This window comes from Pagrus major, chromosome 24, assembly GCF_040436345.1.
Source record: "Pagrus major chromosome 24, Pma_NU_1.0".
Classification (NCBI taxonomy): Eukaryota; Metazoa; Chordata; class Actinopteri; order Spariformes; family Sparidae; genus Pagrus; species Pagrus major.
In genome coordinates, this window is record NC_133238.1 from 21,821,078 (window position 1) to 21,834,871 (window position 13,794).

Here is a 13,794-nt window from a genome sequence, read left to right on the forward strand (position 1 = left end):
TTTTAGGCAGCTGAGTTCTTCTCGTGATCCAGTAATTATGATTTAATTGAACTTGTCTGTGCTTATTATTATGATTTCGACGGCCAAACAAGTTTATTTCTTCCGTTTTTCTTTTTCATGCCTCTCACACGAGCCACAGAGACTGTTTTGGATGTTTACACTCTGAATAAAAAACAAGTCAGGAATTTTCATACATTGATTTTATAATCAGATATTCTTTAATAATCATGAACTATATTCTATATTTGATCGTCACTGGTTCAGTTTAACCCTGAAGAAAAGAAAAAAAAAGAGAAAAAAACACTCGAAGACATTTTTTTGACCTTTGATGAGATGAAGCATGTCAGTATCGTCCATGTGTGCAGCCGTCTATTCTGTATAAAAAAGGACTATATTGCCACGTGTGTGTTATGTTTGATAAATATACGTGCTTTTGCCAGCAGGTTGATGTAAAAGGCAAACTTCGATTTCCTATAAGACGATGATGCGTGTCAGGGTGTTGTTGTTTCCTCGTTATTTGCATGAAGGAGACATGACTGTGTCTTTACAGTTTTTCAGGTGATGTGTAGTCAATTGTTCTGACAACTATGGTAGGCGGTGTTTGCCCCTCTCCTCCTCCTCCTCCTCTTCCTCCTCCTCCTCCTCTTCCTCCTCCCTCTCTTTTCTAAAGAAAACTCCATTGTACTTTGATGGCATTGTAGTTCCCTGTAGGTGTTTTCATTATGGTTTTATTTTTTAAGTTGGAAATAGTTCTATGACTCCTAATATAGTGATGATTTTTGTAACCTTCTCTAGTAAAACCGATATTTTTTATTATCGTGACCGCTGTTGTCCCCCCGTGTCGTTCTTGTGTTCGGGTCTCAACTGATTTTAATATCTGTTTGCTGCTGGTAGTAGCTGCCTTAGGCCGGGGCTAGCTGGTTAGCGTGCTAACTACCGTAGATATCTCTGCAACAACATACGTAAACATCACAACTCAAACTTTAGAGCTGAACTACTGATTATTTTGCAGGAATTATACAATTGTTTGGTCTAAAAAACAAAGAAATGGGAAAATAAAATTTTAAAAATAAAGATTTCCCAGTGCTAAGGTACTTTTTGTGCAACAAAATGTCAAAAAACAAAGACATTTAGAGAAAATCCCCATTTTCCTTATGAAACATCAAACATTTGTCGCCGTTTTTGTTTCAAAAAGTGACTTTTAACATCTTAAAGCAAACTTTTATTAAAGAAATAGTTTTGGAGAATATGTTTCAGTGGTTAGAGCCGGCAGCCGGCTAGCTTAGCTTAGCATGAAGGCAGGAAAACAGGTGAAAATGTCACTTGGCGCCGTCCAGGAAGTAACAAAATCAAAGCGATAACAGCTTTAAAACAGGAAGTGCAGATTATTTCCTTTAATTATTTTTGTTTGGTCGATAAAACGTGAAGAAATGTTAAAAATATAAACAATCTGTGAAGACACGCAAACGATCCTCAGTTTCTTTAACGTACGAAGGTGAAAACATCGAACATGTTTGAAGTTTCTGCTTCAAAAACATACTTATAACATTTTATAATTAATTTAGTCAATCACGCGTTAACCACTGAATCATTTCAGCTCTGACTGCTCTCCAACAAATCTATTTGACCCACAAAACTAACTGTACTATTTTTTTTCTACTGCTTTTTAGACTTTTAATAGATAAACGTCAGAACACTTGCGAGAAAAGTTGTGTCGATATGAAAATCTGACCTGGAAAAGAAAAATAAATCAGGACGTGGAGTTAAAATACTCCGTGAGACGCCCACACAGGTGAGTTCACTTTGCTCTGAGCCGTGTGGGCGTCTCTCTCTTCCTCCTCGGATCACTATTAAATGCTGGAGCTCAACATCAGTGTGACATGAGATGTCTTCTAATATGTGGGCGCAGCCTTGTGGCCAAACACGGTACTACACCTCAAAGTAAAAGAAATGACACAAAACACAGATTTTCCTCCAGTTTCATCGTCGGCTGCTTCTTTATTACCAGTGTAAAAAAAAAGGTGGGAGTCATTTAGGCAGAGCTAATGAAGATTATACAGTCTGCAGCGTAATTAGAGTCATTTACAACAGTTTAAGAGACTTAAATACAGGAAGTGAGCAGCTCCAGCTACAAACCATCATTTGTATTACCATCTTTCAAATCAACATGTTTCACGTGTCTGGTTTTCACTCTGACAGAACAGAAAGTATTTAAAAAATGATTTAATAACGACTAATTCTAGTTAATCATGTGACAAAGCCTGTGAATCTGGAGCAAGTAAGTAAAAATCATTTGTTTTCTGACCACAGAGACGCTGGGATTGGTTAAACTGAGAGCTCCTGTCTATAATTTAATTGATCACATACTATTAAAGTGTGTTACCGGGACAATCGCACTCCTTCCTCTGTAAACATGGTTGCACAGAAACGGGACTTCTGTTTTTGTGGGCTACGACTCGTAGCCACAGCTGCATCAGCGACGTCATCGACTGTTGTTTCCCTTCTGACAGTTACAAAGAAAAGTGTGTTTAGAGAAGTGTTGCTGCTTCAGGTGATGTAGTTCAGCTTCTTCCACAGAAATCACAGGCATCAGCCGGTTACAGCCACCTCTTATACGTCTGAAGTGCGTCTCTGACCACATATAACTCTTTAAAACCTGCAGAGAGCCCACTGTCCGCTGTATATAACCATACAAATACAGTCTGGACCGGAGTGTGTACAGTTTGTGTCCCTTGTGCAGTAAAAATGCTAAATATTGGCACAAAAATGTCCATTTTGTTCTGAAAAATGACTTTCAAGAGTTAATCTGAGGGCATCACAGTGAACTTCCTCTTTCTCAAGAGTCATGAAGCACTCAGACGCAGCTGAAGCGTCACATGAGCTCCTGCTGGGAGTCACACTGAGCTCAGCAGCAGGTCGGGTCAGGGGGACTCTTCTTCTGCAGGTCCACTGTGTTGGTGTGGATCAGGTGGTCTGCTCTGTCGTCCAACGCCAGAATCCGTCGGACCGCCTCCTCAAAGGCCGACGCTACGTTCGTAGCATCCTTAGCGCTCGTCTCAAAGTACGGGTGGCCGCCGTTCTCCCGGCACCACTGTCGGACGTCCTCCCCCGACACCTGCCGCTCAGGCACGTCCAGCTTGTTGCCCAGCACCACAAAGGGGAAGCTGTCGGGGTCCTTGACGTCGGCGTAGTACGTGAACTCCTTCTTCCAGTTGTTCAGGTTGTGGAAGCTCTGCCCGTCGTCCAGGCTGAAGGTGAGCAGGCAGCAGTCGGAGCCGCGGTAGAAAGGCGTGCGGAGGCTGCGGAAGCGCTCCTGACCCGCCGTGTCCCAGATCTGCAGGGTGACGTGGTGGCCGTCCACCTCCAGCTCCTTGTTGAGGAACTCCACGCCGATGGTGTGGAAAAGGTGCGAGTCGAACTTGTTGGTGACGTAGCGGTTCATGAGCGACGACTTGCCGACGCCGCCGTCGCCCAGGAGGATCACCTTCAGGAGGGCGGATTTGGACATCATGGCTGCAGAGAAGCGGGGGTCAAGGCTGATGTTTGGAGACGGCGAGGAAGAGTTTCACCTGAGGAGCATCAAGCAACGCAACAGACTTACAGATCTAGTACTTAGTCTGAGGCCTCTATTTTGTTCTGAAATGACTTTATTGGTTTTCTACCTTTGTCCTCACAGATAAGCTCGAGATAAAACTGCTTCTCGATCACTTTCACTTCCTGTCAGCAGCTGTTTACATGTTCCCTCACAGAGAACTTATAAAAGTCAGTCAGCTGGCTAATCCTATTAACCATCCGCGGCCCACTCATTATATTTAGCAGCTAATGACCTTCCTACACTGTGTGTAATATGTTCTGCATGAAATGATTTGTGCCGTACGTCACGTGGACGCCGATCACAGGACCACAAGCGGCGATTCAACATGGTCAACAACAGAGAGAGACGTTGAACTCACTGTTTTATGAGCAGCACACGGACGTCATCCTGTCAACAATCTGTAAAAAAAGAGAAACAGGGAGAGTTTAACTTCACGGATCAGCGAGTGTCCGAAGGAGTTCACCCACTCAGGCTCAGCTGCTGAGGAAAGCGAGGATTTAAGCGCACATTTAATCACGTACCACACACTCGCATACTTAGCATACCGGTTTAAGCTAAGTGGCCGTCATTCCTCCCACATACCAGAACAAATCTCCGGGATGAAAATATCTTAACAAGAGGGGGTTTAAACTGGAGGCGAGGAGGAGCGCCGTGACGTGAAAAAGATCAGCTCATCCATCAGTGAACACTCAATGTCACAGGATCAACAGCTGAGAGAAACAACGTTTATATATCGAGGATAAAAAAATCCCTGAAATGTGTTTGTAGTTTGTAGCAGACGGCACATTTAGCTAGCTTAGCTTCTCGGTTATCAGTCGTTGTCGATCAGTGTTTCCAGAAAGCTCGAGATGACGTCCTTTAATGTCTCGTTCTGTCCAAAGATATTCAGTTTACTGCTGCCATTAGCCAGTTAGCTCAGTTAGCCGTGCAGATAGTGGTCAGGGCTGGAAGCTCAGACGGGGGCTTTGGACCAAGACGTGCCGAGGCTAGCTGGCTAACTTCTGCAACACAGCCATCATAATGTCCAAACTGCTAATTATTCTCCTTTTTCGTGATTGATCGATTTAAAAAATACACATTATAATGTCTTCAAGTGTTTTATTTTACTTGACCAACAGCGCAAAACCTAAAAACATTCAGTTTACTATCACATACGTCAAAGACGATGTGAGCCGATCTGCCAGTCTGCAGCCAATTACGACCAAACCGGCCGTATCCGCTGCTCGTTAGGAGAAGTTAGTCTTCTTTAGAGAGTTGTATAGATGAATGAGGGGCTGATAGCTCCGTCACGTGAACTGGCTGCAATAAACATTTCCAGCTCAGAGGATCCAAAAACCGGGTAAATGCTGTCTTTGTCCTGGTGACCTTTAAGCAGACTGCGGTGCTGCTGCTCCTGTCAGTACTTCTGGGGAAATATGAACATTTTTGTAAAACACAGTGGCAAAGAAACAGAAGCAGGGATGAATGGCCACACACAGTCACACACACACACACACACACACACACACACACACACACACACACACACACACACACACAAGTCATGTGAATGCTACTATTTCCAGAGATGGCTGCTCTTTGGGTCATTTGTAATAGTACTGCATGCTTCCTCCAAACACGTGATCTGAATAAAAACCTACAAAACATAATGTTTCCAGTCATGTTTAAGAGCTTATATGCAGAAACAGTCAGAGAAATGAGAGCTGAGAGTGAGCCAATAACGTACTCCATTTAAATAAATGAGGTTTTAAGCATTAATAACGTAAAACAGCAGCTGTCAGGTGTAACAGCGATTGGAAATAATATTTTATAGTTCATAGTGATCTTAGCAAACAATCGGCTACAAATACAATACATGTGTATACTTTAAAATGATTATTCATGCGCTTTTTGTGCTACAACATCATATTTTTGCAGTGTCTAGCTAGCGACCACTCGTTAGGTCAATTTTCGGACACGCAGCCCAACCCCGTGTTTTCGCCCCTTATTCCTCTTCACCAACACTTCAACCGTCTTTCACCGCTTTTATTTAAGATATTAAGATGTATTAAAGAGCATGACGTGGTTGTACATGACACAAAACAAAAAGACAACATAACTAGCTAACCGTGACTGTAGTTGCTCGGGCAAACCCAGCAGGTTCGCCCTGACTCATTTCAGTGAGCTAGCATGAAATTAACTTAGAAACAGACGCCTTAATCACCTCAAAATTAGCATAAACTTTAATTAACATGCTTTAATTTCGCAGTCTGCCTACTTGTGTTTGGCTGCCGTCTGTAAGTTGACGGAAATGTGTAAAAAATCAAAGCTGATGCGGGTTTGTCCGATAATGGAAGCTTTATCGTAAACTTTAGCTGTCCGATAATGGGCGCGCTAACAGTTCACACGACTTTACAAAAAAAAACGACAGGAAGTGATTTATCGCCTCTGAAGTTCACGTTTCGCCATCGCAGCGTCTGTACCTGTCGGTGTGGAGGTGGCAGCGGTGAGATGCTCCTCATTCATCCCGGCAGGGCGCTGCTGTCAGCCGGTGACACGGCGCTCCGGTGTCCCCGCTGCTCTCTGGCCCCGGAGCCGCTGATGACGCTCATATGACCCGAGAGTCACGCCTCCGCTCATCAGGCGCTCCTGAACGCACCACAGCAGCCAGCCAGGGTGCATTCATCACAGTCTGTTTTATATGAGGAGCAGGTATACACTCACATCACTATACTGTCTGTTTTACATGAGGAGCAGGTATACACTCACTGCATCACAGGGTCGTTTTAACATGGGATCCGTTTTAAAACATGTAAAATATTCAACCTACATCAGGAAAGTTAGTCCCCGACATGTGGGACTGAAGAAATATGAGGGTGAAGATGTGGAAACATGTTTCCGCCAGTAAAAGAAAGAAAGAAAGAAAGAAAGAAAGAAAGAAAGAAAAGAAAACTCTGCCTTGAAAAGAAAGAAAGAAACAACTGGGAAGTAATAGTAAAAATGGAAACTGTGCAGAAGCAAATGAAGCCATAGGTGTGAACTTGTGAGATAAAAGTCATAATTATTAGATTAAAGGTCGAAATTGTAAAAGAAAAAGTCAAAATTATGGTAAAGAAGGTCGAAATTATGAAAGAAAGGGTCATAATTATGAGATAAGTCATTATTATGAGATAAAAAGCCCAAATCATGAGCTGAAAAGTCATAATTATGGTAAATAAAGTCCAAATGATGAGATAAAAGTAATAATTATTAGATTAAAGGTCAAAATTGTAAAAGAAAAAGTCATAATTATGGTAAAGAAGGTCAAAACTATGAGACATTGAGTCATTTTTATAGGATAAAAGCTGAAATTATATGATTAAAAGTCATTATTATGATATTAACTCAAAAGTATGAACTCAATGTGAGGAAGCACTGAATTAAAAGAGCTGACTACCTGCTCTAATGTAGCACAAACCACCTCTAGCTTGTTCCCTCTGCCTGCAGTGTGTTGTGAACACATCAGTGGCAGCAGAGCATCAACTCGACACCGTGACGAGATAAGATGAGGAGACACGACACAGACGGCAGCAGCGCTCCGACTGTATCTGACTGACGTGATGTCACAGCTCCGTATCTGAGGAGGCACGACGAGGGGGACTTTCGTTACAGGGGATTTTATCTGTGGACCTCCCTGAGTTTTCATCTGAGGCTTGTGCTTTCAATAAAACGCACCTTTCAGTTCAGAAACTGACAGGTTTTGTGGTTTCCAGTCACATTAATGACTCACGTTCATGTGAGATGAAAGCAGAAGTTCATCTGACTAACGTGCAGACAGTCAACTGCAAACAAAACACTTCTGTCTTCCTCCTGGAGGTCGCTGCTTCAGCGTTCAGGGTCAAAAAAAGCCACAAATCAACTCAAAGCGAGTGATTTCCACAGTTTATCTCGGCCCCATCGATGTGACGTCACAATGACGTCCGACTGAGAAACTGTGCCACGTCGACTAAGCGATGCACCATGGGATATCCACGCCTGAGGCTGCTCCAGAGGGCAGATTACTGACTCACATGCTTCTCTAAAAGGTCACATGTCTCCTCCACTGGATCCCTTGGAGCCAAATGAAAGGGATATTATAAGTGGCGAGGGTTTCTTCTCAGTGTTCATACCGAGCATGACTTACAATGAGTGCAGCAGGAGACACTAATTATTCATTAGCGAGGTCAAAAGTGAGGGCGGCGGGGTTTTACTTTTATTCCTCTGAGAGGTTAAATCAGCGACGGTAAGTATGGATGAAGTGAAGGAGACGGGAAGTGACTCAGCAGGACGATGAAGTCTTCCAGTCTGCAGTTAACGGGCAGCGATCACACAGTCTGAGCTTTAAGCTGAACTCACTTTAAAGTACTGAGTCCTGACGATGCATCCTCTAAAAGTCTTGTTTAAAAAGCACAGATCAGCGAGCACAGGTCGCACAAAGCCTCCTCGACCAGCCTCGATCCAACTGTTTCAGTAGTTTCTGAGGTGACACAGAATGATAACATGTTGACACTGAAGTCAGAGCAAGAAAACGACTAGAGAAGTGATTAGTTGATAAAGTGATAAGTCATCAATCACCAGAAAGATTCATCAGCGACAGTTTTATTTCATTAAATCGATTAAAAATGACGAAAATGCACCAGTTACAGCTGCTCAAAAGTGATTATTTACTGTATTTTTTGTATATTTATGATAGAAAAATGAATATTTGCTGTATTTTTTGTATATTTATGATAGAAAAGTGAATATTTGCTGTATTTTTTTATATATTTATGTCAGAAAAGTGAATATTTGCTGTATTTTTTTATATATTTATGTCAGAAAAGTGAATATTTGCTGTATTTTTTTATATATTTATGTCAGAAAAGTGAATATTTGCTGTATTTTTTTATGTATTTATGACAAAAAGTGAATATTTGCTGTATTTTTTGTATATTTATGACAGAAAAGTGAATATTTGCTGTATTTTTTGTATATTTATGATAGAAAAGTAGTTTTCAGAGGCAGTTCCAGCCGCTGTGGTACCACTGCTGTCCACACCGGCTGCAGGTCACAAAAGTCATCGCGTCCTCGTCCGGGCCGCCACTCCTCACCCAGGCCGGCAAGAACAGGGCCCCCCTGGACACCTGCGTCACCTCACAGTCCGACCCGCCGCACCTTCTGCAGCGGATCTTCTGCGTCCTCGTCCCTTCGACCCCTCGAGGCAGCTGCCTCTCGCTCACGCCGCGGGACGAGTACTCCTCCCTCAGCTGCCGGAGCTCGGCGCTCGCCATCTCCTCCGCCGACATCCGAGCGAAGGTCTCAGGGGCCAGTGAGCCGCTCAGGAGGCCCTGATGGAGGTGTTTGTTTTTAGGGTTCCTCAGGTTCGCCACCTTGCTCCTCACACAGGCCTTGTATTTGATCTGGCTGGACCCGTGGAGCTCGTGGATGTGCTGCTCGATGTTTTCAGCCAGCTCCGAGGCCTCGCCTTGATCAGGAGGTTCAGGGTGGAGGGCGGCGAGGAGGAGCTGGACACATTTAGATCTTACGGAGGAGAAGTTAGAGGATGAAGATGAGCTCCCTGCAGGGGGAGGAAGAGTCTGGAGGCCATGTTTAGCCTCTTCTTCACACTTCACGCTCGCCTCCCTGCTGTCACATGTCAGCTCTGGATCAGCGTGGGAATCAGAAACCCCTCCACGCTCAGGATCCTCCCTCTGACCTCGTCCATCTTTGCTGTACTGCCTCTTCCACTTCGACAACAAGCCCTTCGCCGCCTTCTTCACGCCGTCGTCCGAGCAGGATTTCAGGAGCCTGTAGAGAACTTTGACGATGTCCGTCGTCTCCAGCTGCTCCGCCGTGACCTGCAGCTTATCGAGGTCACCGAGGAGGGTCGAGATGTTCCCGTAGCTCCTGTCTGCTGCGGATTTCTCTATCTGCAGAGCACAGCGGACCACTTCTTCGGCATCCATGGTGGCTGAAGAGAGACGTGAGGCACCTTAAGTGTAAAATAACATCTAGCTGCCTGATCTTTAAAGGAGAAGTTCACCCAAAAATGAAAATTCAATCATTATCTGCTCACTTTCATGCTCGCAAAACATTTCTGGAGCTTCATTTACACCATTTTTAAAAGCAGAAATCATTGTTAGGCCTAAAAATGAATGGAAATAGCATCTTCTCAATTCAATTTGGGATCTCTGGGCTTCTGAAGACTTGGTTTTCAAGACTTGGAGCCATTTTTTTTACATTTTAAAACAAGTCTCCATCTACTTCAGCTGTTCAGAATGCTGTGAAGCTCCAGAAATGTTTTATGGGACTACAAAACTCAACTCTACGATTTATCCTCCTTCGTGTGTGTTTGTGTGTGTTTACCTGAGCTTCTTCATGTTTTGCAGCTACACCACAGACGTCTTCATGGGAGCAGCCATGTTGGATTTGTCTTCCAGAACAGGAAATAGCTTGAAGCCACCTCTAGATGGAGCTGTAGCCTCGTGGAAGTGGACACCCCAGTGTGATCATGATGGGTTTGGGTTAAGTTTGCTGCAAGTTTCCTCTTCAGGAACTACATATTTTTGGAGTACAGCAGAGTTTGACATGAGAAACACCACTTTGTTTCATCAAATGTTTGTTATTTTGATGTTTTTCTAAGAAATGAAGATCAAAAATGTGAGCCAGAGTCTTAAAATTATCCTTCTAGATGCTTTGCGATGTGTTAAATCTCTTATTGTCTCAAAAAAACAAGGCCTTGCAGTTTTCCTGTGATTCTGCAATTACTGTAGCTCTGCATCTCCTCATTATGTGAGATTTAAGTGAGTGCATTTGGCTTTTCAGGTGATTCCCAGACTAAATTTCTGTTTATTTTCACAGCTCTTTCCATGTGCTGACGATAAACACAAAGCTGGATTAACATCTGTGTCAAAGCATAGAAAGATTTAAGCGTGCATCCCATCATCCCATCGATTAAAGTACTCAGATACTTTAAAGAACGATCATTAATCTGTATGACTTCATTTGACTTTTGCCCTGAATGTTTGTCATACTCGATGAGGTCTTGCACGAGCTGGATGTTTGTATTCGACGTGCAGAAACATGCGTTCATGGTATACAGATAACCCAACGGCCTCCAGACAAGAATTCAAGAGCGAAAGGTATCTCACAACAAGACGAGGCAAGCCTCTCTGCTGTTGTGCAATTACATGTTATTGGGGGAAGAAGATGGATGAGTGTGTAGGATAATTCTCGGTTGTGGAGCCGAGACAAGAAATGTTTCCGTGCTTGGGAGAAACCACTACAGTGGATGGTAGTCTGCAGGTAGTTGTTATTACATCCTCGGAGCCAATGAGGTTGTTTGACATAATCACATACTTGTGAGAATGACGTGTGTGGAGGAAAATATAGAAACCGTGGGTGGCTGAGAAAGTACACAAACATTATCTGACTGAAAGTAATGTCACAGCAGAATGAGTCCAGTTTAGGGACCGTGTAGAAGTATTAGGGCGGGACAGGGGCAGAAGTAGATGGTTAGTGTTTCCTCTTTTTGAAAATGTGAAACCCTCCTTCCCTTTGACTCCACTCCGACTCAAAACAATGACCTGAAGCTATCATTTTGTAAAATCTTGCAAGGAAAGGCTCAAATTAAGCGCGCTCTTCCAAAAAAATGGCTTTGACTACGACTAACATCCACAACAGTTTCCCAAATATGTCTTCCAATGACCTGTTTTGGTCCAAAACCCAAAGAGATTTAAATTGAAGGTGCAATATCACCAGATTAACCGTTACTAGCTGGCCTTAGCTAGTTAGCTAAGTTAGCCGTGCAGCTAGTCAAAGCTCAGGGAGTGTAGTGTTCACACCGTTAGCAAAGGAGTTTTGGACCGAGATGGGACGGGACTAGCTGGCTAGCATGCTAACGTCAGTAAATATCTCTTTAACATGATACAAAGACGCCACAACATCATTTTTAATTCACATCCTGTGGATATATTTTTACATATTGCACCAACAGATCCACAGAGGATGTCGTATCCACTGCCCTCCACTCAGTCCTCAGATTAATTTACTGTCAACATCTCATTGTTTCAGCCCTTCGTTCCTCCCTCGAGCAACCGAAAAGACACAACCCCCTCCCCCCTTTCTCCGACCTAAACATTTTCACACAGTCCCTGAGGAGAGATTTCACTCTAACAGACAGTTTAATTAAATTATCGTGGCCGTGGTATGTATTATCATCACATATGTCATGTAGTTTGTGATGGATTTGGAGTTCAGTTTGTAATCTGTGTTACAAATGTCCCTCTGGCACGACTCCAGTAACCATGAATGGAAAGCGGGCGGCATAAATTAGACGTAAACACGGCCAGAAATGGAGTTTTTATATTGTTTTAAGTCACATTTTATTGCAGCAAGTACACACAAATACCTCGATGACATAGAAATAGATGGTGCCATTGTGTAAGCTGAGGTATGACATCACCCTGCTAAAAATTAGCTTTCAAGATCCATGCAGCTGGAGCCTGAGGGGAAACTGATCCAGTGTCTCTTGGTGTAATAGCTTCTGGCTCTCAAGTCTTCAAACCGCAGCTTTTAAAAACCCCCCAACTTCTGGAAGCTTCTGGGAGGCTTTTAGCTGCGTTAATGTTTAACTTTTCCCTTTTTTTCCCCGAACACAAAGTGTGCTGGCTCAAGGAGCTCTCTGTCGGAGAATCCTGCAATCGAAAGTGCATCAAGTTTTTGTTATTAGTTGTTCAGTGAGATTTTAAAGGGGGCTCAAGATGTGTTGCTTCAATATGTGTGTGTGTGTGTGTGTGTGTGTGTGTGTGTGTGTGTGTGTGTGTGTGTGTGTGTGTGTGTGTGTGTGTGGAGATGGGTGGGGTCCAGCTGGGCCTCCAGTGAACACATGTAGGATACGAGAAAGGGAAAAATCCTCTCTCAGCTGTCGACGCACCGCTGACAGACCCCCTCTTTGCCTTTTGTTTCCCCGCAACAACACATGACACATGACTGGCATTCCCGAAAACTCTCACAAGGCTCTTTGGGATCTTATCAAATGATTTCACTGCGGCCCGTCTGCTCCTTATCTGAGGGAATGGAATTTTACCAGCACGCCATCGGCCTGTGGCGCCCGTCCGTCAAGAGGTGGCGCTCTCTGCGCTGTGCTGATTTCATTGGAGCTGCATGAGGAAGTGGAGTCCTGCTGTATCACATCCTGCTTTTGTTGTCTCCGCCTCTTGTGCAGACCACGCCACACTTGACGGCGTGTACGCATGAGCACACACACACACACACACACACACACACATATGAACACACAACCCCGCCCTTTGCTTTAGAGATCCTGAGGAGGGAGGGAGGCTTTTCTTGTTAAAGTGATCAGTTTCTTCATGGCCAGACATTCATGACAACATGGACCCCCCCCCCCCCAACACACACACAACCTGAAAACACCCCCCCACACACACACACACACACATCAATACAGCACGTGTGTGTTGTGTGTGTGTGCACGTCGAGCAGCACAAAAGAATTAAAGGTATTCTCACAAATGGTGATTCATGAGCTATAAAATGCTACATTATGAGGGGTTTTAGCTTTATTCTTGCTCTATAAGTGTAATATACAACCTATTTAGGGACTGTACACAAATTAATGGGGGGGGGGGGCAGTGAAAAGAGGGAAGGTTGTGTATTTTGTCGTTTTGTTGAAGAAAAGATAGAAAGGTGTTGCTTTTTTTACTTTTTCTAACACCCCAAATGTATATTTTATCATTCACCTGCAGGATTTACACACAAAAAACCCCAAAAACAAAAAACAAAAGGGATAAAATTGTCAGAAATATGTGTGTGCCAATGAGATTTTACTGTTTTTGTACAGATTTAACAAGCAAGATACAAAGTGCAGTAACAATTAGCTGCTGGTAGATGGATTTTGTTACTTTCAGATGAAGCTAAACTAGTATTTCCCCCTTTTTACAGTATTTATGCTAAGCTAAGCTAAACATCTGCTGGCTGTAGCTTCATATTTATTGTAAACACATCAGAGTGAGGTATCAAACTTCTTCTCTCACTCTCAGCGAGAAGGTGAACAAGGTTATTTACCAAAATGTCAAACAGCATCTACTATATTATATAGTTAAGAGGGTGTCGCAGTTTTAACGAGGGGTCAGGTCAGAATAAAATATTAATAATTTCCTATGGTGCCTTATTGAAGTCTTATTTAATGCATTTTATTATAAA

General features: G+C 43.3%; 2 protein-coding genes across 3 annotated transcripts; both read right to left on the reverse strand.

Moving 5' to 3' along the window:
* Positions 1 to 1,974: 1,974 nt before the first annotated feature.
* LOC140992073 (ras-related protein Rab-9A-like) lies at positions 1,975 to 6,159 on the reverse strand. The gene is made up of 3 exons (XM_073462311.1): positions 6,058 to 6,159; positions 3,954 to 3,993; positions 1,975 to 3,569 (listed from the first exon to the last, which is right to left on the reverse strand). The coding sequence occupies exon 3, from the start codon at positions 3,509 to 3,511 to the stop codon at positions 2,906 to 2,908; it is 606 nt and encodes a 201-aa protein (XP_073318412.1). The 5' UTR covers positions 3,512 to 3,569; positions 3,954 to 3,993; positions 6,058 to 6,159; the 3' UTR covers positions 1,975 to 2,905.
* Positions 6,160 to 8,175: 2,016 nt separating this feature from the next.
* LOC140992208 (transcription elongation factor A N-terminal and central domain-containing protein) lies at positions 8,176 to 10,005 on the reverse strand. Of its 2 annotated transcripts, none has more exons than XM_073462494.1 (2): positions 9,938 to 10,005; positions 8,176 to 9,542 (listed from the first exon to the last, which is right to left on the reverse strand). In XM_073462494.1, exon 2 carries the CDS (start codon positions 9,535 to 9,537, stop codon positions 8,587 to 8,589), a length of 951 nt encoding a protein of 316 aa, XP_073318595.1. In that variant the 5' UTR covers positions 9,538 to 9,542; positions 9,938 to 10,005; the 3' UTR covers positions 8,176 to 8,586. The 2 variants fall into 2 exon arrangements, with proteins under 2 accessions (XP_073318595.1, XP_073318596.1); XM_073462495.1 differs by having other exon boundaries at positions 8,176 to 9,595; positions 9,938 to 9,963.
* Positions 10,006 to 13,794: the final 3,789 nt, after the last annotated feature.